Source organism: Molothrus ater, chromosome 1, assembly GCF_012460135.2.
Source record: "Molothrus ater isolate BHLD 08-10-18 breed brown headed cowbird chromosome 1, BPBGC_Mater_1.1, whole genome shotgun sequence".
NCBI classification, from domain to species: domain Eukaryota; kingdom Metazoa; phylum Chordata; class Aves; order Passeriformes; family Icteridae; genus Molothrus; species Molothrus ater.
Window position 1 is genome coordinate 105,265,017 of NC_050478.2, and position 26,528 is coordinate 105,291,544.

General features: G+C 43.1%; 1 protein-coding gene across 1 annotated transcript in view; it reads left to right on the forward strand.

Annotated features, from left to right (window-relative positions):
- Positions 1 to 10,005: 10,005 nt before the first annotated feature.
- The window catches only part of COLEC12 (collectin subfamily member 12), a 96,756-nt gene continuing 80,233 nt past the window's right edge, over positions 10,006 to 26,528 (forward strand). Inside the window, exons 1-2 of the mRNA XM_036399234.2 lie at positions 10,006 to 10,130; positions 21,535 to 21,585. Of these exons, the coding sequence (XP_036255127.1) occupies positions 10,124 to 10,130; positions 21,535 to 21,585 (58 nt within the window). The 5' untranslated portion in view covers positions 10,006 to 10,123. The remainder of the gene's footprint in view (positions 10,131 to 21,534; positions 21,586 to 26,528) is intronic.

Sequence of the window (26,528 nt, forward strand, 5' to 3'; positions counted from 1 at the left end):
AAGCTGAACATGAACCAGAGGTGCACCCCAGCAGGTGACAGCAGCTCCTGCTGGGAGGCTGGGGAGGAGATGGAGCTGGGCTCTACACTGTGCTCCACGCTGGGAGGATGAGAGACAAGCATGCATTGAAACAAGGGAGATTCAGACAAGATACAAGAAGAAACTTGTTCAGCCTGAGTGATCAGTCCCACCCAGGCAGGGGTGCAGGTTGCCCAGAGAGGCTGTGCAGTCTCTGCCTTTGGAGCTTCCAAGATCCAAATGGGAAAAGTACTAAGCAACCTGGTCTGGTCTCACAGCTGACCCTACTTGGAACAGGAGGCTGGACCAGAGATCTCCTCATGGTTCCTTCCAGTGTAAATGACTCTGTGTTGCAATTTTGCTATTCCAGTGAATTTTGTTCTCTGATGCTTCTGCATATATTTGGATATTCCTTTCTTTGCAAGTACCTTGACTATGTTCATTTAATAAATTAAAAAATGGAATTTATTACACAGGCAAGTATCTCAAGGGGGAAAAAAAGGAACATTGTGAGCAGACTAGCTGCCTGTTACCAATTTTGAAGTCTATTTTCTGAAATCTAATACAAAGCAAAACCAGTAACACTCCAAAACTCAGAAAAATACATGGTAACAGAAGAAGCAAACTCTTCCATACTTAAACTTATGAACATCCCCCAGGAACAATGGTCAGGTGGTGCCTCTGGTGCCTTGCTTCATTTTCATTCCTCATGAAGATTTTTTTTTGCATGTATTACATGTGGCTCATGGACTGAACACAGTGCTGCTCCATGCTTCACAGTTCTCCCTGCCCTTGCAGTTATCCATTGCCCAAGAAACCCCAGAGATCTCCAGGTCCTAAGGGAAAAGTTTGAACAAACAGGTGTATGTACATACTTGTTCTGCAGTTCATGCTGAGTTTGACAGATTTTGACTGTCAACAGGCACGCCTGGTCTCTTTCCATGAAGAAAACAGCATGACAAATGACAGCATGAAAAACTCTGCACTTCAAAGGGTTATTTTATAAGTGTGTGACAGAACTCTTTCCTCTCCATCCCAAGTGTCCTGCAGGAACAACAAAGCTGGTGAATAATGTGGAGCTTTGCTCCTGATCTCTGTGCTGCTCCCTTTCTGGGAGGCAGAGCTGGAGACCTCACTGAGCTCTGTCAGCCACAGCAGATATGCCTCTGCCAGAGCAGGAGGGAGTTTTTTCCAATCTCAATACTCTGCTCTAGCACCTGCACTGAAATGGGCTAATAACAGCACTTCTTTCCTGAACTTTAACCTGAAATGTTTGGAATACCCTTTACACAATACTCTGAAGCCAGCTGCATGCTGAGCAGCCATCTTTAAAGTAGAGAAAAGAGGTCTAGACTCTACCTGAGGGTGTATGAGTGGCTGATGCTGAGTCTGGAAGCCAAGGGCTGTAACTCATTGCTCAGCTGGGCTTGTAGGTAGTTTTATGTGGATCTGTAAGAGGCATGGATGCATGTGTTTCATTCCTCACAAATATCTCAAGTAGAGAAATTGACTTTTCTAATGTGGGAGAAAGCTTTGTAGAGCTTTCAAAAGACCTGACAGCCTGGACTGACACAAGAAAGATCAAAATCAGCTTGTTCCCCTGCGTCCTCTCCACAGATACCTCCAAACACATTTTGGGTTATGTCTTCCCTTTATAGGGTTGCATGGTAGATGAAAGATTAAAATCTCTGGCCACCATGGTCATTCTTTCTTCATTCCTGAACTGGTTTTGGCCTTTCTTTAAAGTTACCCAATACTTTCCATTATAAGGACCTTACAGCCTTGCCAGAATTCAGTCATCCTAGCTGTAATTTCTCCTGCTGGCCGGATGCCTCTGGCTGATTTTGTTTGGACTTCTTTTGATAATTTTTTTGGAAAATTTTCAGTCATTTCCAAGAAAGAACTTAAGGGAAAATGTATATATTGTCGTCTATGTCAAAATCCTGTAGATGTTTTCCTTTAAAAACTCTCATTTCCCAGGCTTTGCATCAAAATCCTGAAATCTGGAGGATAGGTGATCTTTGTGCCTGGAATAACATTTTCTCTTTCCCAGTGGGAGTCTGCACAGCATAGAAGCAAGATGTCAACCCCAGGTTTGTACAGTGAGGAAAACTTTAAGTCTTTTAAGAGTTCTACCTCACTTATTGTAAAGGTCAGAGAAGAGGCAGGGAAAAAGAAATTTCTGATTTTCAAAGCTGAAACTAGAGAACAAGACTCTGACTCTGCCAGGCAGTGCCCATGTGATTGGAGCAGCTACACTGGGTCTGGGTGGGGTGGAGGTGACTTTCTTCAAGTGGCCAGCACAGTGCTGTGGTTTAGATTTGTGACCAAAAGAGTGCAGATAACACATCCATGTTTTTGCTGTTGCTGAGCAGTGCTTTCACAGCACCAAGGCCTTCTCTGTTTCCAGTTTGAATAGGCTGGGAGTAGGCAAAAGGCTGGGAGGGGGCAGCTGACCCAAACTGCCCAGGGATGTTTCACACTAGATACAGCATGCTCATCAATGAAACTGCAACTTTTTGTGCTCAGCTGCTGCTTGAAGACTGACTGGACATAGGACTGCTGGTGGGAGGTGATGAGTGATTGCCTTTGCATCAGTTGGGATCTCTTTTCCCCATTCACTTATTAAACTGCTTTCATCTTCACCCATGAGTTTCTCTCACTTTTGGCTTTCCAACTCTCTCCCCCGTCTCTCTGGGGGAAAGTGAGTGAGCAACTGGGTGGGGGCTGAGCTGCCACCAGCTGGCCTCAACCCATCCCAGCAACTCACCAACATCCAGCTCATCCCTGTCTGTCACTACCCATGTTTTTCTCAACAATCCTGACAGGAACCCTATGGCTTCATTTACAGAAGGGCTGAGCACTGCCCCCTGACTTGGAAGTCAGTGGGATGTAGCCTTCAAGCTTGGAAACACTGGGCATGACTGTAGCTGGATTGCTGGTCCTCTGCAATCAGCAGTACCCCTCATGTCCCAGTGAGACACTCGTGGGGTTTCACTCAGAGCTTGCCAGGGCTGCTCTTTGCAGGTTTCACACGCATGGAAAGATGGGAGAGAAAGGTCAGAGGCAGCACTGTGTGTAGCTGAGCCTTGTGGGGCTGTCACTGGGACTTTCAGCCAGGCTTGGAAAGTAGAAAGTGGAAGGTGCCCTCAGGTGTATAGTGTAAACATCAACAACAACACTGGGTAGCTCAAGAAATCATTGCACTTCAAGGGACTCACTTCTTAGGAGAGAATAGCTTTAATCTTACTGTCTTTCAGCCCTATAAAACAGAGGTATTAATACTACTTATTGCTTGCAAAGTTGAATTAAGATTTGTGAAATGCTACCCTGATGACAGACATAGAGGAAATCAATAATTTTACCTTCAGTGAGGAGCACGAACATTGCAGTGAATGGGACCTATAGGAACAATGAAGAAAAGATAAAATATTGAAGGGGTGCTCCCTAAATGAGTTCAGCCCTCCTCTGTACCAGATAAATGGAATTATGAGAGAAAAAAATTAACACACCATTATGAACTAGTATTCATATTGATACCTTTTGTCAGTAGGAATGTATGTCTTGTCAATAATTCCAAACATAGGCAAGTGAGCTGAAGTCCCATGGGAAATCTTTCTCCTGGCATTTCCTATTGTGAGTGCTCAATTTCACCACCTCAATAATGTTTTTTGACCACAACTATTTGCGCATGCCTAACAAAATGAAAAAGCCACAGTATCTCTTTATAGCCTTCATTAATATTCCCAGTGAGTATCTCATGCTCTGTAATCTACCTGAAAGAAGACAGAAGCAGAACACCAGTTGCACCAGAAGCAACTGTTGATAATAGGTCTCAGAAGAAATCACTTCCTATCTTTTGGTACATTTGCTCCTTTTGAAGTCCATTTGCTGTAAAAAAAATATCTATGTAAACCTGGTAAATTCTACTAAAAATACTAATCAGAGTGGCCATCTTTTATTTTCAGTATGTTCCAAAAAGCAAAACTTCAAAGGTTCAACACTCTCCATAAATATTAATTTACATAATTTACAGATGTGTTCTACATAGCGTGCAAAATACTTTACAATTGCAGTCATGATGTTCCCTGATTTTCAAAGGGTTTTTTTCTCTCTTTGGGCCAAAGTCAGAGCTGAAGGGTTGTAATTTAATATTCCCCTGGACCTACTTACACCCACTTGTTGAAGCATCAGGGAGTCCTAATGGGTGGAACTCACAGGCTGAGGAGCCAAAATACATTGCAATAATGTTAACTTAATATAGGGAGGATTCACTGTATTTTTATTTGCTTTTCTTGCTGGGATCCTCTCCTGTGACCAAGCAATATACAACCACACTCAGTCCCTGTTTGACTCTGAGATCTGCACTGCCAGGCAAGGGGTCAAGAAGACCACATATGGTATTCCAGTACCTGAAGAGATCCTACAAGAAAGATGGAGAGGGACTTTTCACAGGAGCTCACAGTGACAGGACAAGGAGGAAGGGGGGTTCAAACTGAAAGACAATAGATTTAGATTAGATAATAGGAAATAATTCTTTACTGTGAGGGTGGTGAGGCACTGCAACATTTCCCAGAGAAGTGGTGGATGTCCCATCCCTGGAGGTGTATAAGGCCATGTAGGATAGAGCTCTGAGCAACCTGGTCCAGTGGAAGATGTCCTTATGCACAGGAGGGAGGTGGAACTAGATGATCTTGGAAGTTCTTCCAACCCAGGCCATTATATGATTGTATGATTGTGTCATGCATTTGGACTTACCATGTGAATCTCTATTGACATAACCAGCAAATCTGGGGAGTGGACACAGCTGAACTACGCTGCTGTGTTGGTGTCTGTGAGTAGCCTACACCAGCTTCCACTCCCTCTAGTGCCAGGTGCGCCTACAGAGACAGCTCTGTGCACCACTTTGCCTCTGGGAGAAGTTGCACAGCCAGGCTGGGGCGTGCAGAACACACCCAGCTCATGCCCAGATGTGTGGCACGTAAATGACAGCAGACTGATGCTTCTCTGGGCTGACACAGCCCAATTCTGGGTTCCTGCTGGCTTGCTCCCACTAAAGATAGCCATAAACTGAATGTCATTGGCATTTGGACAGTCTCAAAACGTGGAGAGACCTTTGCTGCTTTCTATCCACATAAATCAAACTCTGGCCAGTATCATTTTTATATACTCCAGCTGAAGAGAGAGCTGACCTGGTTAGACCTCAGGCAATAAGAATCTATTCCTGAGGCAATCAGAATTATTTTTCTGTGTGTTGAAAGAAACACATTCTATGAGCAAACAAAATGTCATAAGTAATGTATAAAAATCTGCTTCTGCAAGGATCCTAATTAAATTGGCACAAATTATTTGGTCTTGGTTTTAGTGTCTTCAGCATTTTAGCACTCTAGCAGTAATGGAATTACTTTTCATTATGGAAATTTTGGAGTGCAAATGTCAAATATTTCATTGGTTTGGATATTCAGCAGATACAATGGCTACAATTGTTTTAGACAACTTTGACAAAAAACTGTGCAAGGAAATTGGTCTGTAAATTGCCAGAATAAAATTTCACAAACTTTCTGAACTGTAAACAATCTCTCTTCATTCAAAATATGAAAAAACACCACAATGATGTGTTTTACCAAATATCAAAAATATTAAACAGTGGTCCCTCAATCTCACCCGCAGATGATCGTAATAGCTGTACTTTTACTTGCATTCCAGCATTTTGCTTTTATTTAAATTTAGTGCAATGTGACTGTCCAGCCTATTCTAGAGCTATCTTCCTTTTTTTCCTTCCAAGATAAAAAGTTCACAGCAATTGAAAGACAAGAGAACTGGCACATGAGCCTTTGCAGGATCAACATCCAAACCATGGCTAGAACAAGTTTGTATCTCTGAGTAATTCTGGCATACCTGAAAAGACAACCAGGTGTTTTGCTACTTTCAGAATCCCCCTCAGTCTCACAGTTAATCAAAAAATAGGAAAGGAAAAACAAAAATCAACCTCACTTGCCAGGGACAAGTCTAGATAACTAAATACTTTCAAATTATGATGCTAATTACCCAGATTAAGAAAAGGCTCATCTGTAGATTTAACAAAAAATTTTAGCAAATAGCTTCACCATTTGTTCAGGATCATTTACAAACTCATTACCCAGATCCAAGGATAATGTCTTCACTCTGGGCAGAGCTCCAAAATGGTCATTAACAACAATATGAAATTGTTGTGCAGAAAAAGATTTATCATTAAAATATGTTATAATACTCAACTCTTACTTTTCAAATGAACATTTTGTATGGAACCCAAATGGTACTTACTTCAGACAAATGATCCTCCACATATGGTTCCCGTGTCACATGCAGTTCTCCTCAATGATGCATGCAATTTTTTTTTTTGAGACTTTTTTAAATTCAATTGCTGCCCTTTGTATTGTATGGGAGTTCAGGCTATGAGAAAGCTGCCGATCAAAAGAGAATGCCACACATGACTCCATGTGCAAGGAGCAAGGCTTCCAGGATCTCCAAGACTTGCCAAAGAGCACAAATTTTGTAGGTTAGGCTCTGGGAATGAGCCAGGTGAGGGTAATGGTCCGTTTTGAAGTGGAATCAAAGTGAACAAGAACTGAGCCCATTACCTTGGGTTTAAATCACTTTAGCACAGCCTGCACAATTTATTCTAAAGTGCACACGGGGAGATTAAACACTGACATCTTTCTCTTTTGGATTACTGCTGAATTTCAACACATTTTGCAGAGCAAAAGTGAGTGAGACTCGTTATAAACAAACTTCCTTTATATTCAAGAGGAGACTGTAACAAGAAAAAAAAATAAACAATGTGCATGTGGTTGGTAAGTGCTTAAAGTCACACCGTGCCACAGCAACTGCAAAGCACTCACATGGGCACCTTATTTCAGCATTTGATGAATAAATTGTAATAGTTCCATATAAACAAGCCATATTAAGGCAATATGTAAACATTTCTGAAGAAGGATGATTTGTTTAGATCCTTTAGCCCTTCTCTGAGTCTGAATCTGGCTGCAACATGGGATGGCTTTGTGACAGGCAGCCCGTTGTGGTAGTAAGCTGCTGTTATATTGTTATTGTTGGATGAAAAAACAGGCTTCATAATTTATGGCCTGAACTAGGGTAACAAAGAAGCCCCTAAAATGAAGCATTTCTGTGAAATTAGTTTCCCTAGAACATGGTCTAAAGTTTCCTAAAAATAAAAGAATATGAAAATACACTTGAAACTTTTTCTGAGAAGATCAGTGGTTTTCTGCGGAAAAGCAAAGTAACCATGTTTGGCAAATTTCACCATAGATTTAAATGAAACTTGAAAAATATGAAAGAGTGTATAAAAAGCTAAAGTTTGTGAAGGCCTGTGACTGAGCAACACAGTATTATGTTTCCTAGCATAATACAAACCTGTATTATATAGTGTACTGCACCCTAAATATGTATGTATTCAGCTGAACATATACAATAATGTATATGCTCCATAATATCAATTATCCACTTATGTTTGTCAAGTGTGCTTGATCAATTACCCCATCTCCATGATCCATCAACAATCTGTCCTCCCCTTTGTTAATCCCAGGATTGCTAAGGGTGGTGATGGTGTCTAACACCTACACCCTCCTCTGGTGGACAGACATGGATTTGTGGGAAGGAAAAAAGAATGCTCACTTTAGAAGCTAAAACATAAAATACTTGGGTTTAAAGGAAAGATTTGACGTGTGAAACAGTTCATGAGTTTCCTGCATTTCTTTACTAACACTAGATTTTTATAGCAGTGTTAGCAGAAGCTCATCAGCCATTTAAATTAACATATTTTTACCTATACTTTCTCACACATTCCTAACATACGTATAGGAAATCCAGTATGGAATACAACTTACATGATTAAAAGCCCATATGGAAGCTTATTCCAGAAATATGAAGTGTCCCACTGTGTTCACAAATTAATAAATATTTTCAAGCCACAAGAATGAAGGTAGACCCCAGGCCTACTAAATCAATCATAAGCTCTGTATGAATTCAAAATATGAATAATTTTTCTTTCAATTAATAAGGAACATATTTTCCTCAGATGCAGAAATTAACTCATCAGGCTCTGCAGCTTTGGTTGCTACTCTTCAGTTCATTAAGGTTACTGTATAAAAAATTAGAAAAGTGTTATCTTTACTGCTTTTGAGGAATTTTCTAAATTCCTGCACAGTCCTACTCCTTGCACGTCACCTGATGACACAGGTTTAAGGCCATATTCTTCTTTCCCTATCTTTTTTTAAAGCACTTCTTCTGCACTGTGTTTTCAAACAGAGGTACCCTCCTATGGAGAAATGGGGCTTCATTTACTGCTTCCATACAATCAATGAAAAGTGGTGGAAAGGTTTCTTTTTGCAAACATACTCATGGGCTTTGGATCAGAGTTTCGATGGCTTTCAGTTTTGAAAACAGAATTTTATTGATTCTTTAAAATAAAAATTGTAAATTAACTTTGGAACCTCACACCACCAAGGAAGCATGAGCGTGTCTCATAAACATTGCAGTCCTAATCCAACACAGCACTACAGGGACCCCGCAATTACCTGATGACTGTATTCAGATTTAAGTGTTTTACTCATGATATTCCAACTGCTAGAGTGTAAACTAAAAGCTGAATCAAGTCTCTTTGATATCTGAGCCCTGCTTTAAAGCAGCAAATGGCTGCTGCAGCTGGTATTCCAATATTTTCATCAGTCCCAAACTAAAGGTACTGCCTCCAAGTCAGTGAAACATGCTCAAGCTGATGTCAACTCAAGTAATCAGAACAACTGAAGGACTTCAGATGTCTGAATCTGTTCTTTCATTTTTGCTCCAGAATGACTACTTTTAGTGGATTTAATCCTCCATTCCTTGCTGATATGAGATCCTACTTGATAGGTTTCCAATGTTTTTTGACCTGGTGTTAAATTAATGCAGTGACCCTGAGCCATGACCTTTCTGGTACACTCCGGTCCTTAATGGAGGTATAGACCCTCTGGAAAGACCAAGCAGTATAATCATTTCTTTGGGCATCCCTACATTCAACAGGCTGTGGTACCTCTAATTGCAAAGGCAAAATCGTGTGCATCTTCTCACTGAATCAGGAGGGTCTCTGGTGCCTCCACTACTCCCTGCCTCCACTACTTCATTCCTCCCCAGACCGAACTGGGGCACACTGCACCTGCCCTGCCTCATCAGCACTGATGTTAACACTCAAAGCTGGATCATAAACATTTATCACCATCTTCGATTGCCTAAAAACTGGTAGCTTTGCAGAAAAACAAACTATGCCTTTCATGAAAACAGGAGCCTGGAAACGATCCCTTATTCCTGGCAACATCCAGAACTAGAAAAATAAAAGATGACTGGCCGTTATATCCCTAATCCCACAAATATTTACACACACTCTCCAGTGCCTGTAGTGCACGCAGTCCCATTGAATCCAACAGGACAATTCGTGGCCCTTCATTCAGCACCAGGGTGAATTTGGCACATCCTGCAGCAGTCAGCTATGCACCCCCGCTCCAGGGTCCCTCCATCGGCGTGCCGCGAGTGAGGCGCGCTGCTGTGGGGAGCCTGGAGACATCACACTGGCGAGGAATCCCCCGGGTGCCTGCACGGCCGTGGGGAGTGCAGAGCCGGGACCGTTCTCCTGCCGGGAGCACCACATCCCGCCTGAGCTCCCGCGTTCCCTGACGGGTGCCCTGTAACTCCCGTCCGGGGCTGCTCCCCACGGGCACCCCGGGCTGCCCACGGCCCCGCACCCCGGGAGCCCCGCGGTCCCGCAGGACGCGGCGGACGGGGCGTGACACCCCCGGGGCGCGACACCCGCAGCCCCATCCTCCGGCGGGACCCCGAGCCCGCCCCCGCCGCCCGGCCCCGGCCGCGGCCCCTTCCCCGGGGCGGAGGGAGGGAGGCGGGGCCGGGCCGGGCTCCGCGGGGCTGGCGGCGAGGGCTGGGTGCCGGCGGCTGCTGAGCAGCGAGGCGAGCGGCGGTCATGGCCCGGCAGTAGGCAGGGAGCGCCCCGCCGCCCGCCGCTCCCGGCGGCAGCCCCGCCGCGCCCCGACCGTCCTATGCGAGCCGCCCCGGCGCCAAGATGAAAGGTAGGGACGGAGCGGGGAGCCCGCACACGTGCACCGGGCACCGGGCAGCGCGGATGGACCGGCGGCGTGCGGGAATGCCGTGCGGGAATGCCGTGCGGGAATGCCGTGCGGGAACGGGGCGGGAGCGCGGACAGTCTCAGCAAGGGGACACTGCGGGCACGGCGGTCTTGGGGACCGTGCCCGCGGGACACGGTGCGGGCAGGTGGCGGGCACGGGCTGCCGGTGCCGGGAGAGGCAGAGCGGGGTCTGACCGCGACGCCGGGGTGCGGGGTCTGCGCCGCCGCCGCGGCTCGGAGCGTGTCCGTCAGTCCCGGTCCGGGAGCGGGCTGTCCCTGCGCGAGTGTGTGAGTGAGCGGCATGTGTGCTCTCCCCCCGGCACGGTTTCCCTCGGCACCCAACTTTTGTCTTCCCCCTGGCCGGTGCCCCGAGAAGAAGAGTTGTGTTTCTCCCTGGTTGATTTGTTTATTTTTTGCCAGCGTTTTGCGATGTTCTTGGTGTTGCTTCTAAACATCTGGCAGTGATTAGGTGCCAGTAGAAGCTTAACTGGCTTGTGAAATGTATTTGGCGTATTTCTCCTCTGCATCCACCGCCTGGAAAATTTTTGGTCTTTACTTTGCATCTGTTCAAACTGAAACTTTGTTTCTTTTCCTTTTTCTCTCTTTTCCTCCCTTCCTTCTCTTTTTGTTTTAAATGAGTGGAATGTCCCTGTCCTACATAGCTGTGACTGAGAGGCATCACAATCTTTAAAATGAAATAAAGAAGCAGATTGCCAAATTGCTACTCTGTAACCTAGTAAAGATGTATGGGAGGTGCAAGAAAGCCTTCTGTTTATGAAAATTGATAGCCTTACTGCAAAAGGCAGAGGCTTTACACACTGGGGAATACATACAATGAAAACATCAAAGGACATTATGGAAAGTTTAGGAGTTGGTTGGGACGTTGTGAGAGTTTAATTCAGTTTTTCTTCAGAGGCAAAAATAAGCTTAAGGAAAAGACATACATATATGAAAATTGCTTTTGGGCACCACTGTGCCTGTTCTTGGACTGTAGAGTTTTATTCCAGATGCCAGGAGGCCCGTAAACATCATGATAGTTACACTGAGTTTCCAAAGTCTAAGATACCAAATGATGTGATTATTTATTCACTTGCCAGAGTAGCTGCCTGAAGGGAGGAAAAACTTTTGGGGGGCATTTATTTTGCAAGCCCACACACACACTATTTAAGTGACTTCTGACACTGTGGCATGGTGCCTCTCCAGGGCTGTGCAACATATGACAAATAATGTATTTACAATGTTCTTTTTTTATAGGCTGCTCATGCCAAAAATTTTGTCATCAGCTTGTCATTATCAGCATAAGTGTAAGGGCAGGAACAAACCAAAATAATGGGGATCTGATAGTAGATAGAACAAACCTGTTACCACTGAAAGCCTTACACTGCATTCTTTGGGGTTTTGGGGAGAGGTGGGATGCAAAGGAACAAGGATAGGAATAACATATAATGCAACTTGTGTCTCCTTCCATTCTGCTTCCACCACTCTTTGCAAAGCAGAGCAGTGGCGTTCAAAGGGAGGATGTAATTCCTGCTCCTGGGAGCACTCCCTGCTGCCCCACACTCCATCAAGAGGGAGTGCTAGTCCTTACCATTTGGCTTCCCTAAGAGTGATCACAGCCAACTTATTTCTTTCCCCCAGAGAGTTACAGAAATCAGTCACAAAACATGCAAAGAAGAACATTTGAATGACTGTGCTAATAGCAAAAGAAAAGAATCAAACAAATCATCACATCAAGTGCTTCTGCCAGTGTAAGAGAAGTCAGAGAGTCAAACCAAATTTTGACTCGGTCATTTCCTTTTCTGGGTATGGAGTTGGATTTTCATGTTTTCTCTATAAACTTGATGGTAGTGATAATTGTAGGACTGTAGAACTTTGTATAGTTTTGTATTTGTTTTTGTTCTCAATAAAAACAAAAAGATCTGTTGATTGCAGCTGTCTCTGTATCTACCCTCTCTAGAGAATGGAGGAATATCTAAATAATTACATCACTAAATATCTGTAAGGAATAAATTATATTTCCATTGCTAGTATTTGTAATGTGTTATGTTTTAAATCAGTAAAACAAATTGAAGTTTATGTTCAATATGCTGGCAGTTTTATTTCCAGAAAACAACACTGAGCTCACAAACTTTGTCATATTTTTTAGCAATAATTCATATGATTTATATAGGGATTTGTCTGCTCTAAGGTCAGATATATCTTTATCAAATGATACTTCTAAGTTATAGTTATTTATTGGGGTATGAAAGAGCACTCGTTGCCTGGGAAACAAATGAAAACAGCTTCCTCACAGTCAAACACCACCACATGTTCAAAACCATTGGCCCTAATTTAAGACAGGGACAAGCATTGTTACAACTGAGAGCTTCTTCCCATATAGCTGCAATATATTGTGTAATTGCTACTTTAAACTCTACCTGTAATCACAACTGTCATGGCAGTGCTGGTGATAAGTATTTTCCTCTGAAATATGGATACTGTTTGGATAACCACCTAATACTAATGCCCAAAATCAGGCAATGACAAAGCCAAAGTGGTCATTTTGGGACTGTTGCTCCAGGATGCCAGAGAAGCTCTTAATTAATGATGCTTAAAGTAGCTTAGCTGCTTCTTTTCATTCCTTCTCCTCCTCCCTCTCTGCCATGACAAGCACCTTGCTGTGTACCGCTTGTATAATGGTGCTGGAGGACAAATCATCTGGGATCCTGTGGACCAAATATTCTGTCTTGTGCTGTTGCTCTCATTCTACACAAAAGGATGCACGGGGGAGAAGCAGGTGTGGCCTTGGTTGTGTTGCACTGGAGCAATGAAGCCCTTGGTGCCTGGGGACCAGCCTGGCCTGAACGCCTGCCCTGCTCATCCTCAGCCCCTCTGCCTCAGAGGCGCTCAGTGCGCTCCGTGCACAGGAGAGGAGAGCACACCCAGCTCCCATCTCATGGGGCATGCCACTTCAGCTGGCCCCAAGTTTGCCTTACACAGTGAACACTTTAGCAGACAATTAATTACCATATCAGCCTGTATTGCTAAAATTGTCCCTTCTGTGGGACTTAGAGCCGGGATGTAATTTGCAAATAATGCTTACAGTAGCAAAAGCTGATTGTGTATGCAAGATCACTTCTTTCTTGACTACCTTGAAAAATTTTAAATCATCTATTTATGTGATGGTTACCTTCTTGAGAGGTTTTGTCTTTCTCTCAGTTTTGATGCCACTGCTAATTTTAAAGAATAAAGGAATAAAAGTTATAATTTTGTAACACTGCAGAAAACTCTCTCTCTCTCTCTCTCCCTCTCTCCTTTGTGTGCACAAAATCAAATGAACAGTCATCTGCAAATAGGTCTTTCCTGGATAGAAACTTCAAACCAAGAATTTTTTTAAAAATCTGGTCCAGAGCATTTTGCAGAAGCCAGAAAGCATCTGAAAACCAAGGATTAGAAGTGGAGTGATCCAGTAACCTTTCCTTAGTCCATTTATAACAGAGCTTATATGAATATAGTGACATGAACATGAAACATATGCAGGAGGTCTGAGTGGTGTGTGTTGGACATGTCACAGGACCCTACAGCAGAAGTTCAAAGGCACGAGCAGTTATAATAAATGTGTGATAAAACACAGAACAAATCCTGAGCAATGCTACTATACAGTCAGTGTGTGTCCTGAATTGATTGGTAGCACAGAGGATTTTAAACATATGGATGAGAAAGATGCAAGTGTGTGTCAAAGCATGTTCTTACTAATACAGAGGAAAACAGAGCTATGAAATTATAAGAGAAATTTGTTCCTGTACAGATAGAAATATTACTATACAACTGCAAAGGATATTGAGCAGAATTAGCATATAAGCGATTTATGACAGGAGCATTTTCAGTAAGAACTTGTAATGTTTGTTATTGCTTCAATTCTACTTTTCCCAGCCACACAGGACTAAGAATAGCAACTAAGAATAGCACAGACAAACCTCCCTATGAAGAAAGGAGTTGTTTAAAATATACTTTTTCTTCTTCTTTGGATAACGTAGATTCATTTTAGTCTGATTTTGCTACAGCTGGGGGCTGAACAGAGCCCTTTTTTTGTCACAACCACTAAACAGTTTACTTAGATCCACACTGAAAGACTGTTGTGCCCAGAGGTACAGACACTTCTGCCTGCTAGGATAAGGGGGGAAAGGTAATCTTGCAGAGAGATAGAGCTGATCAGGCCTTGCAGAGATAAAACAGAGTAAAATAAAGAGAGCTGGGACAAATGTCAAGGATGAAAGCAGCTCAGTACTGCAAAAGATGCATACCCAGTTATCTTCAGCTTCACAAAACCTTCCTTATCCTGAGGTTCTGTATGTCAGAACAGAGAATCTCTCCTTCCAGCCCTCCCCCTTGGAAAGCAAAATAAAGACACTTTTTACAAGGCATGGAAAGTGAACCTGATCCTCCTCATAATGTGAGTGTGGTCTGTGCGAGCGAGGGAGCAACCTAAGATGAATTGTCTTTGGAGTTTCACTGCTTCCTCCTAAAACTGCAATCCCTTTTGGTGCATAAATTTGAGGTGCAGACTGGGACATCACTGGGGAACAAAGTGAATGAGTTATGGGAGGTAATAGAGACGTGTTGTTAGGAATGTGTATGCCATTTTAATACAGCTGTTAATTGCCTCCTCTGACATACAGACAGGGAGGCACAATTTTTCAGTGCACTAATGAGAACATATCTGTTTGCTCTTAAATCATTATTCTGAAATACGATATGATTTAAACTTTTAACTTCTAAGGTTGATCCTCCACACCATGCAGCTGCTCCTGACCCCGGTAAGGTAATGACATTCTGTGGCACTTATGGGCTAACAAGTCTTGTTCAAAACTCCCTATTTACTGTCTTCATCTTGTGGCTAAAAAGCAAAACCAGAGTGATTGTTTTTATACCTCTAAATTTCACAATCTTCTGTCTTTTTGTGTGTGTTCCTAATGTAAGTGCTCACATTTTTTGGGCACAGCAGTAGGGGAATAGATGAAGGCCAAGACATTAAAGTGCACCCATTTGTCACGATTACTGGTTTTGTTTGTTTTATGCATGTGTTAAGTGATGGGAGACACTATTCAAGTCATAGGATAGTACCAAGGGAGGATCTCTGATCTAGGACATTGCCTCTTTCAGTCACTAAGATAAGCAGAAAAATTCCCAGATCATCAGTCTCGGTTGGACAGAGCTGAGGAAAAGCCTCAGTTTTGCTGCCAAAATCCAAGCTCAAACAACATCCCAAAGGATGTTTTGGGATGTAGGGAGGTGGTCTCTCTTCCAGGACAGCCTCAGCTGAACTTCTGCCATGGCTGCCCTAAAGACCAGGTACTCTGCAAGTGCAGAATCCATGCCATCCCTGTCCAAGAGAGTCTGCTGCCTGACAAGCCAGACAAAGGAAGGGTTGGATAATATGGCAACACTCAGCCAACAGCAGTGACTGTTAGTGTGACGTGTCAGCTTGGGATCCTCCCAGTCAGGAAGTGCTTCAAGTGTGGGGTAGGATTTTGTGAGGGAGAGCTTATCAAAATAGAGGCTGAGAGAGAGACTTGACTATGAAAGGGGCCTATAATGGAAAAGTAGTGGAGAAAGGCAGAACAAGAGGACAAGTAAATAAAGCATCTGTGAAGAGAGCTGGGAATGAGCAGCCCATTAGCACAAGCAGGAGACTGTCCAAAATAAAAGCTATGAAAACCAGTGGAAACCAATTAGACTGATGAAGTCATCAACATCTGAAGGCCACAGCTGCTTGCTGTGCTTCTGCTGGCTCCATTTCACCTCTAGGTCAGCAGTTTGAATGTAGACCCAGTTAATAGTGAGCAGAAATGCATATAAATCTGGTGGCAGCTCAAAAAGCTTTTGAAATGTGATATGAGAAAGATATTGGTCTCGCTGTTCTTGTCTGCCTGAACAGTTGTTAATATTACAGAAACCTCACAAGTGGACGAGTTTTGCCTTTCAGTGAAAGTGCTGAGAGGGAGAGAGCAGGCAGAAGCAGCTTTTTGACACTGCAAGCAGTCTCTCATGAAGGAGAGGCACTTGTTAGACAGTTCTGAGTAGAGTTCTTCATCCATGCTGATGGGTTAAAGAGTGGAATACTGTGATTTTCAACTAATGGGCACAGCTTCTTTCCAAAAGGTACAAGTAAAAATCTCTCCTTGATAATATTAGAATGAGCTTTACAGAGTTGCACTGAGATGTAGCTCTATAGTTCCCATTAAGTCAGCAGGAAAGGCAGGGCTCTAACCATTAAAGCCCTTTGAAAGAGAGATTTATTTTAGAGGAAACTCATGCACTGGACGTCATTTTTACTACAAATTAATCTTACAGCCTGACTTCCCAGCCTGGTACTTAGGGGTAAGTTCTAATGTACTGTAATTTGAGTTTTCAGGGGGTTATAAAGGAACTTCTAAAATCTGGGGTGAAACTTGGCATGACAATTTTCAGCCCAGATGCCTCATTCTCTCCCGGAATAGATTTTCCCAGATTTTGAAATGCAATGTAGAATATTGGTTTGTTTTCTTTATTTAAGACTTCAGACGAGGTCTTTAAAGAAGGATTTTGTATCCATGTTTGCAGCACACAAGTGCTCTTGAAATTATTGGATACCACATGTCTGCAGCCACCATATGACCCAGCATCTCTAATGGTTCTGAGGTCTTGTTTGCCTCGCTAGTTAATTAGGTTTAAATGGCTGAGCAAGGTGTACTGTTAAAAGGAGACAGCTGGACATGTACATTAGCAGGTTTCTTTAACACCTTCCATATGCCAACAATGACACCCATGAAAGGAAGGGGCTAAAATGGAAACAACTTCCCTAAAATCACCTTGCACCAAAGGCTCCTCAGATCTGGTGCTGTGGTTTTATGCCCTGTATTGTCTCAGGGGCAGATTTAGCATCCATTTTGGCTCCAGGCCAGCTCTTTCTTGACCTCAGAGTGACTCATAAGTGATCCATGATTAATTTATTTAAGGTTTAAGAACAAGAAATTAAACAGTTCTACTCCACAGATTTGCTTTGCCACTAGCAAATTAATCAAATGAGAGTCTAATTTGTTTTAGATTAAATGAATTCCCTCTGTTCGCTGTGCTAATCCCCAGCTGAACTGCCTTTTCATAACTCCCACTCCCTTGAAGCGTTGTACTGTAACTTATTTAACTCTACAACTGAAATTACTAGAGGTGTTGCAGTAATAGCTTATAACTGGAGGGCAAGTGGAATTTGGCATTGGTACTCAATTGGGCATGGATATTGCCAAAATCTCTCAAAGGGTTTGTTTTTTTACTTTTTTGGACCAGAACTCTTACTTTGCACTGACTTCCTAGAATATTTGATGTATTGCTGTTCAGCCTCAGTGAGACAGTGATTTGTAGCAGTCTGCTGTAATCTCCCCATGACAATCTGTTCTAGCATCCAAGGAGTCTCTTGTAAACCCAATAAAACAGGAGATCTCTGATGGCCCTTCCCTTACATGGTTAAATACAATTGGTTGTTCACATATGTTTCTGTTCTGCCCAAAGTTCACCTTTTTTATGGACCTTCCTGCTGCCAGAGTTCTGTACAAGTCAGTGGAATAAGAGACCAACTTTTCATGTTTCTTCATCTTTCTTATTCTGGATTTGCAGTTCACAGCTGAGAGCTCAGTTGGGTGTCTTATAACTGAGTTAGGGCTGGTCTTCCCCCTACTAAAGAGTTAATTCTTGTGACCAGGACATAACAACAAATTCTACTTGATTGTCTGCTTCAAGGAGGAGTCTGCCCTTCATATTTTTCACCTATGAAAATAAGCCTTGCCTGCATATTAATGCATGTGTATGTAACAGAAATACTGTGTTCATTCCAGTTCTCTTTGTAACTGAGGACTGGATTTAAACTAAAGTAAAATATTTCTAACTTAAGGCTTCCACAGTGTCCAGCAAACTCCTCCTACACCAGCTGCAGCCTCACTCAAGTGTGGGCACCGCTGATGTGAAAATGCAGAATTTCCATTTCTAAGATCAGTCACTGGTGCTCAAAGCTCATGAATTTCTGCCACAACAATTTCTGATATTACCTTTAAAACCATAAGTCATTAAAATATACTGGAGGTGTTCATAGTATTTGACTTCTTACTTGGTGTATATTTTCTTAACCTCTGTAATTCATAACAGATCACATTTTCATAGTTTTCACTAGAAAAGCTGTTACCTTTTAAATGAAAACTTAGGTTCTCCTGTATTTTGCTGATTTGAAGATATCAGGAAACTTTGAGATTTTTGTAGAACTTGTGACAAAATTTTAATATTTTCAGCACTGAAACAGGGAGCTGAGGATCAAGTTTCTGCTGCCTCCAGTGAGGACAATACTGCCCAACAGACATGGGAGGAGCAGGCTGGGTGTAGGGCTTTGCCTTGGGACTTAAATTTATAGGCTTGTTTGTCAACTGCATTTTTAATATTTCAAACATAGACTTCTTCTGAGGTAGGACTTTCAACCCATCTTAGTCTCTTTTTCCAAAGTGCTGTAATTTCTGAATGTTTAGTCTAAGCTTGCTTTATTAATTTCCTCCATCTTTTTTTTTTCCTTAAACTTGTTACACTACAGTTAATATTTTAAAGTACTATATTTGCACATGATTTCAGCAAAGTTGCAGTTGTGACTGAAAGAACATTGAGCTTTGTCTGTTAAATAATTTTTAAAGATTTCTCCTAAAATTACATTGATTGCCTATTGCAAGATCAGCTCACAGAGATGATGTTTGAGATTTTACTGATCAGGGAAACGAGTCACCACTTGACATAACTGCCCTTGCCCATCTCCACTTCTTTGTTTCAAATATCACAAGTGCTCTTCAAAATTAGGACATGAATGATTAATTATAATGTATCCAAAGCTTAAGGAAAAAGCCCATCCCTAGAAAGAATAACATGCAGCATTGCAAATACTGAAAAGCATATATATATATAGATACTTAAAAGTATATGTGTGTATAGAAATGTATCATATGTACATATATAAACATGTTGCATATACCAAAATGGCCAAAGAAACAAAAATGTTGCAAAAGCCAATGTTATTGGTCTAAGCATGAAAAACAAGAAAACAAGAAGGGGCTGTCAGCCCAGGAGGAAGGACTTGGAGATGTGGTGTGGGATGAAGCTGCAGGATTTAAAGGTGGCCTGGCTGTATAGATCAGCTGCGGGTCAGATAAGCCAGGTTACACTCCTGAAAAACAAAGGAGGCAATTGTGTTGCAGCCTGATAGCAGGAGAGGGCAGGAAGCTAAGGTCTCTGGAGCTGTTATCTTATTTTGTGCAGCATTTTATCTTTCGTGCAAAAGGGGAAGATCTTTCCTGTGTAGCTCACTACTGGGATGAGAAGTTGGTTGCTGACTGTTTATGGTTTATTAGTACTTGTCATGTTTAGCTGGGGGGCCTTGTCTTCAGATAACATTTGGGACAATTGTGAGGGTTTGTTTGGCTTGGTTTTTTTAAAGGTTTCTTTCTGTCTTCAAAACCAGGATGTGTTTGTTTTGCCTAAGGAGCTTCCACTGACTCTTCCACTTCTTAAATGCATATCTGAGTTGAGGGTCTAGCTAAAGATATGGACAGGAGCACTGCTGGCAATAAGCAAAATGTCTTACCTGGTGAAGAATATGTTTTTAGCTGTTTAATCAATTGTTCTGTCTGAGTAAAGGGTGATGTTCTGCAAAATGATGCATTTCATGGACTCTGCTTCTGCTTCAGGCAAAGTGTCCTGAGACTTCTGTCTGTGGCACCTCACAGGTCAGAAGGAAGAACAAGTCAGATTTCCTGCTGGAGACATGCACACAAATTGTTTAGGCTTTGTTGAGCCTGGATGCAGACTGTATCTTTGCCTTTGAATTCATCCCCCCAAGGCTCTGTGCTGTCCCAAGTTAGCTGTGGCACCAGTTAGCCCAGTTTCATGATGCCAAGCAGCCCAATCATGTGCAGCAAGTCTGTGGGCAAAAAAGATCTAACTAAACACAGACTTCTCACACCATCACACGTGTTTATCTGCTTTGAGCTTGCTTTTCCTCCACCAGTCATTAAATGTTCCCTCTGGGAAATATAGAGGTGGGAGAAGAACAGCCTGGGTTATGCTGCCCTCCCAGCAGTTGATGCAGAGGCTGGGGCTGGTGACAAGGCAGAGCTTTTGCCTTTCCTGGCTCAGCAGAATGAGAGGTTGTTTTGGTGGAAGCAGGCTGAACACATGAACACAAACATATTCTTTTTTTAATAAAGAGTCATGGGTGTATTTCTTTTTTGCTGATGCCAGCCTTTTCCTTTGCTGACGGAAGGAAATGGAGAGAAATTCCGCTTCTGACAAAATAACCTTGTGATTATTAGCATATTACTGCTTGCTTACTGTAAAGATGAGAACAAAAGGCATGATGGAATCATCAAATGATAGAATATCCTGAGTTGGAAGGGACACTCAAGGATCATCAAATCCAACTCCTGTCCCTGCACAGGCCAGCCCCAAGAATCACACTGTGTGTGTGAAACCATTGTCCTAACACTTCTAGAACTCAGGCAGGCTGATGCTGTGACCCCTTCCCTGAGGAGCCTGATATTCTCCTAACAGCCAACCTAAACCTCCCCACAACTTCCCTTCCCTCGGGTCCTATCATCAGTGTTTGCCCCTCCACTTCCCCTCACGAGGAAGTTGTAGATTGTTGTGAGGTGTGCCCACGGTCTCCTCTTCTCCAGGCTGAACCAACCAATTGACCTCAGCCATTCCCCTCTAGACCTTTCACAATCTTCACCATCTCCGTTTTTATTTTTCTTCTCTGAGTGTCTCTGCTCTGTTTCCCATGTTTTATGGGATGTGACATTTTCAGGCCAAGCTAGTGTGCATGGGAGGTGATTGGATGGATGGATGGATGGATAGATGGATGGATGGATGGATGGATGGATGGATGGATGGATGGATGGATGGATGGATGGATGGATGGACAACCATCCCCTCAGACTCCTGTGGCCCGGGCAAGCTTGATCAGGTGGCACACTGGTGACAATTGTGGCTGTCATTGTGATGAGGAACATATATCTGCTCTGCTCTGCACTTAGCTGGCCAAGCAGGCCTCAGGATGGCTGCCAGTGACAAATCTGCACAGTTTGTAATCCAGAGTTCTGCTGGGGATTCTCACTGGGGGAAAGGTTCTGAACTGCCTTCTGCACTTGGAGACAAAGGTGGGATAGGAGCAGCAGAGGGGAAGAGCAGTAGCATGCCTAACAAACCAAGTAAACTTACATTATTTGAACATGCACCTGTAAAAACTTCTTCTCATCTTTTTCCAGTGGTAGTTGTAATAATCTGCTGCTGTGTCTTTCTTTCTCCAGACGACTTTGCAGAGGAGGAGGAGGTGCAGTCCTTCGGCTACAAGAGGTTTGGTAAGTGACAGCAGTCTTTCAGCTTGCTTTTGCATAGTGCTTAGGGTAAATCAAACACTTGCTATGAAAAACTTTCTTGCTGGCAGCATCGAAACATACAGGTACAGTCCCATCATCCACATCCAATATCCTCCCAGAGGAAGGTGTGATGTTTAGACTTGGTTTATTTTCTTGGCAAACATAAGGCTTCCGAAGTAGTTCTTTCATTAGGAAACTGAAGCCCACACCTGAAGAGGAATGAATGTGCTGGCTGTGAAAAAAAGGGGCCATGCCTCTTACATGTCCTCTGCCCAGCTGGGCACTGCTTCAGCCCCCATCTGCTGATGTGCAGCAGCGTTTGTAGGTTTTCCCCAGAGTGGTTTCATGGCATCTCCTCTAGACATGGCTCAGTTGTACCAGTAGCTGAGCCACAACACAGGCTGTGCACTCCTCTCAGAGGAAAAGTATATGGTATGAATGCATTCTGATGTCAAAAATTATTAAAATGAGGTTGCTTACTTTCTTTCCTTTTTCCTCTTTCCTCTTTTTTTTTTTAATGTTTGTTCACCCAAAATGGTCTTCTCCTGTGAGGAGGGTAGTACCACGCACAGGGTTAGCAGCCTTCATGGCCCCTGTTTCCAAGGCTCTTGTGATCTCTTTCTGTTGGGAAAACAGTCTCTGCAGTAAACAGTTTCACCCAGGGCAGGAGAATGCCTGTCCCTGTGGCAAGGGGACGGTTACATGGTGGCCTCTGAGCTCCCACACTGCCAGCTCAGCACAGCCAAAGGGGCTCATCATCAAAGCTGCTGGTGCCTTTTCACCTATAAGCCATCAGAATAGTTCACCTCATTTTTTCTGTCATGGGAAAGTAGCTGCAGCAAGAGTCACTTTCAATGACCCCAGTTGGCAAATGGATAAAAAAGGCAGGCTGAAAATAAAAATGAAAAGTAAAAAATTCCTTCCATCCCAAAAGGAGCAGGAGGAGGCAGCGTAAGGAGATGTGGAGTTTGGGAGGTGAGGATCACATTCGCATGACCTTTTCTACCCCCTGAACTACTCCATTGCTCCCTGCTGCTGAGCTTTATTTTGGATAGACCAGCCAACCACAGAGCCAGCATCTGTGGCTTGGAAAGTCCTCCATAAGGCTGCACACAGGGTTTTTTCCTTTTTTGTTTGTTGTTTTCCTTTTGTTTGTTTCCATTTGTTGTTGTTGTTCTGGATTAAGCCCTGGAATAGCAAAAAGGCAAAGAAAATCTTGAGAAATAGGAAGAAATGCTAACTGTTGATTTCTGTCACCTTCAAATAAGTAAAAATTACTGATATTCATTAACAGCTATAAAAATAGATTCCTTTGGTGTTATCCTCTACCTGGCTATCCCTGGTCAGCACTCTTGCAGTGAACAAGATTTTAGGGAGGAGTGGGCACTCCATTATCCTTACTGTCCCAATAGTAAGTACACTGTTGTGACGGGATGGGATTTTTGCCTACTAACTTGCTGTCATTTCTTTCCTTCTCCTGGGTATTGTGATGCTACCAAGGTGAGTTATTTCTCCCCTTAGAAATACAGACCATTTCTAGAAATGCTTGTGCTGTTGTGCTTGGTGGGGCAGCATGGAGAGAGGAGAGGACTTACAATCTGGAAGTGGTAGGAGGAGATTTCACCACAAGAGGAGGAGTCAGGGTAGTACCACCCTTAGGAACCAACCCTGAGTGCCTTATGCCTCAGGAAAACAACATTGCTGTGGTCAGGAAGGTATCCCAAATATCTGCAGTACAGAAGAGCCCTGACTAAAGGGGGAATGGGATGATGAAGCCATAGCATTGACACGGGTGAGAGCTGTGTAATTCAGTAGGGTCCCAATCCAAGAAGCCACCTTTGTCCATACTATTTTCGAGCCCAAACTTCCTTCCATACCCTTCTCATCTTTCCCAGCATCATGGGGCAGCTCAGGGAGGAGCTAGGCTGGCCTGGTTTCCACACACCCCTGCACCAGCATACATGGTGTTTGACTGTAGGTGCTCATGCTTTTATGTCCCTTAAAGGGTTTATTTCCCCTTCTTCAGGAAACCTGACTCAGTGAGTTCCCACCTCTACAGTCTCTGCTGCATTTCCAGGCAGCCTCTGAGCAGCCTCTGGAGAGAGTGGGAGCCTCATTCCTTCAGCAGTGCTGGCTGCTTCCTCATCTGGCACTGGGGTCCTCCAGACAGAAAGGTGACCTGCACGACTTTTAAAGACTCCAGACTCAGTGGACAGCTGGGTCAGCATTTCAAGTGAAGCACCAGAGGTTGCTCTTGGGGCCAAAATGCAACTGAGCTCCTGCCTGACCAGTAGGAAATGTTACTCCTGCTGTCTTGGTGTTCCCTCTTGGCCCTGTGTCCTTCCTGGTAAAAGAAGGCAAGAAGGGGGAATCTCAAGGCAAGAACCAAGTTTTATTACACAAACCTTGATAAAAGGTAATTTTGAAAGAAGTGCTGTCTGTCTGCTAGCTGGCACTGTAGAACTGTTCCTGTACAGCCTGTTGGTGTAGGCATGGATGAAAACAGCAGTGGGGATTTTGTTTGAGGAGTCATAGTGCAAGAGCAGTTGTGTCAATATATTGTGATTGGAGAAGTCCCTGTATGCTCCACGGACACGAGGCATAGTAGGTGGACCTTGAGACAAGTACCTTTGACTCCATCATTTGGAATTGGGAGGTCTTGTTTGGAGCAAAATGTGCTCTGAGGGGCAGAAGGCTGAAGTATAACTGGTTTAAAAAATGTGGCTAGCAGTCAGTCACTGCTGGCAGCTGGGAACATGTGTTGGTCAGCATTTGGCAGGCAAAGCCTTGACCAAGCTGCTTTCCTAGACTTCAGCTGAGGAGTTTATTATTAGCTGCCTTGTTCCCAGAGCACGTAGTTTGGTTCAAAGAAGGAAGAGATCAGCAGAAGGAGGGAAGGAGGGAAGAGGGAGGCATTCTCCAGCAATTCTCATTTTGGGGAAGAAGTTTTTGAAAAGAGGACTGAATACGCACTGTCTTGCACCACTTCCCCTTTTTCTGAATCATTCTGTCCTTCCTTCTCAAATAAGTTAATTTCTGAGAATTTGTCAAGCTACTGTATTTTTTAGTCAATAGAACATTAACTGGTCATAGTAAGCCAAACATACTAAGCATAACACACTAACATATTAAAGAGTAACGAATACAGATGCAGACAACTCCTAGGAAAATACACATCAGATTTTTTTCTCCTTTGAGGTTGGGACAGATTTGCTGCAGGGGGTCAGTAAGGAAAACAGTCTTTCCAGCTCACTGATGCTGTTTACTTCTTTTCAATGAATGCTACAGATGTGCAGGGATGCTGCCAGAAGTTGCTCAGCTGCAATGCCTCCAGATTGCTGCACTGGAAAAGTGAGGAAGCATATTTCTTATTCCAGTTACTTCATCTTCAATCCCATTTCTCAGGCTGTTTTAAAGTTATCTGCTCCAGATTGCAAGCTAAGTCTCTCCACTGGTTTTCCTCTACCAGATTGCCACCAATATTAACTCTTTCATCAATCAGTGTCACTGGTTTGTACCACCTCATGCACAACTCACTTTGGGAAACAATGAATCAGGAAAGGGCAAAACTTCCTTTCCAATATGATACACTTTGGGGATGCTAAATCTCAAGCATTAGAACTAAGACTAGTTTCTAAATGGTAGGCAGAATGATGAGATCTCTTTCTGGGAGGGTTTGACTCTTTCCTCTGAGATTTGGGCTCTGGGCATCTCCACAGGCAAGGGAATTGAGGGGATGAAATGGACTCCAAGGTAGAAGATCTGATCTTCCTAATTCATGGCACTCTGAGGTAATATATGTAGAATTCATTATGCTTTTTTTTATTTTATTTTAATGTTTAAGAACTTAATATCTCTGCTTTAATAGAGTCTTTGAAGTAGAAATTTCCTGTTAAATTACTGGTTGCATAGTGCGGAGCAATGGTACAATATGGAATTGCTGAAAGCAGAGAAGATTGTCTTTGACCTGTTGCAAAGCACACTTGCAGTGTTTAGAAAACAGGCTTCAAATAAATGAGCTGAAAGCCCTGCTGATGAAGAGAAGCTTCCCATGGAATCATAAGATAGGACCAGTACACTATAGATAAGTGGAAGACTAAACAGCTTGTGCAAGATAATTGCCCTTTGCCCTTGACAAATACAGCCAGAATTACAGACTGTGAGCCTGTTCTCCACAGAAACACCCATCTTGGCCACCTCCATGCTCTAGATGGTGGGTCAGGATACTCCTCACCATCCCCTCTCCTCTTCCTGCTGAGCTGTCAGTAGGGGACAGTCTCTCATGTCCCCAGGGGGGAGGTCCAGTGCACACCAAGCCACTGATCCTCCAACCTTCCCTGCACCCCTTAGGTCAAGAGCTGCCAGGGAAGGGGAGATAAAAATTACCATGGGCCCCCCTCAAGGAAGGCAGGTACTTCTTTAGGTATCTTTAGTGGGGTATGTAAGATTTGACTGGGTTAGGATACCTCTTCCGTGCAGTTACAACCATCTAGCTCCTAAGCATGATTCCAGGTGTAAGAATAAAACCTAGGAATTTGTGGACCAGGAATGGATGAATCATCCTGCCATGGAGTAATGAAATCTGCTATACTAAAAAAAGGTGAGGGGGAAAAATATGTTTAAAAACATATTTGTAAAACAGGGTTGGTTTTTTTTTCTTGATGAGTGGTCTGGAACAGCTGAACAAGATCCATTTAACTGTTTTCTTGCTGTGCACTTTTTATAGTATTTTGTACAGTAAGAAGTTATATATTCTTTCTTCACCTTTGATAACATATAACTAGGGAGTTTTAGGAGTGTACAACTGATAAAAGTGTTGTGAATGGATTACAGCAAAAATGAAAACTTTAAGATACAAAGCTTTTTCTGAAAAGGATTTTAAAAAATACAGGGTAGTTTGTGCCTATAAATAACTGTTCAAACAT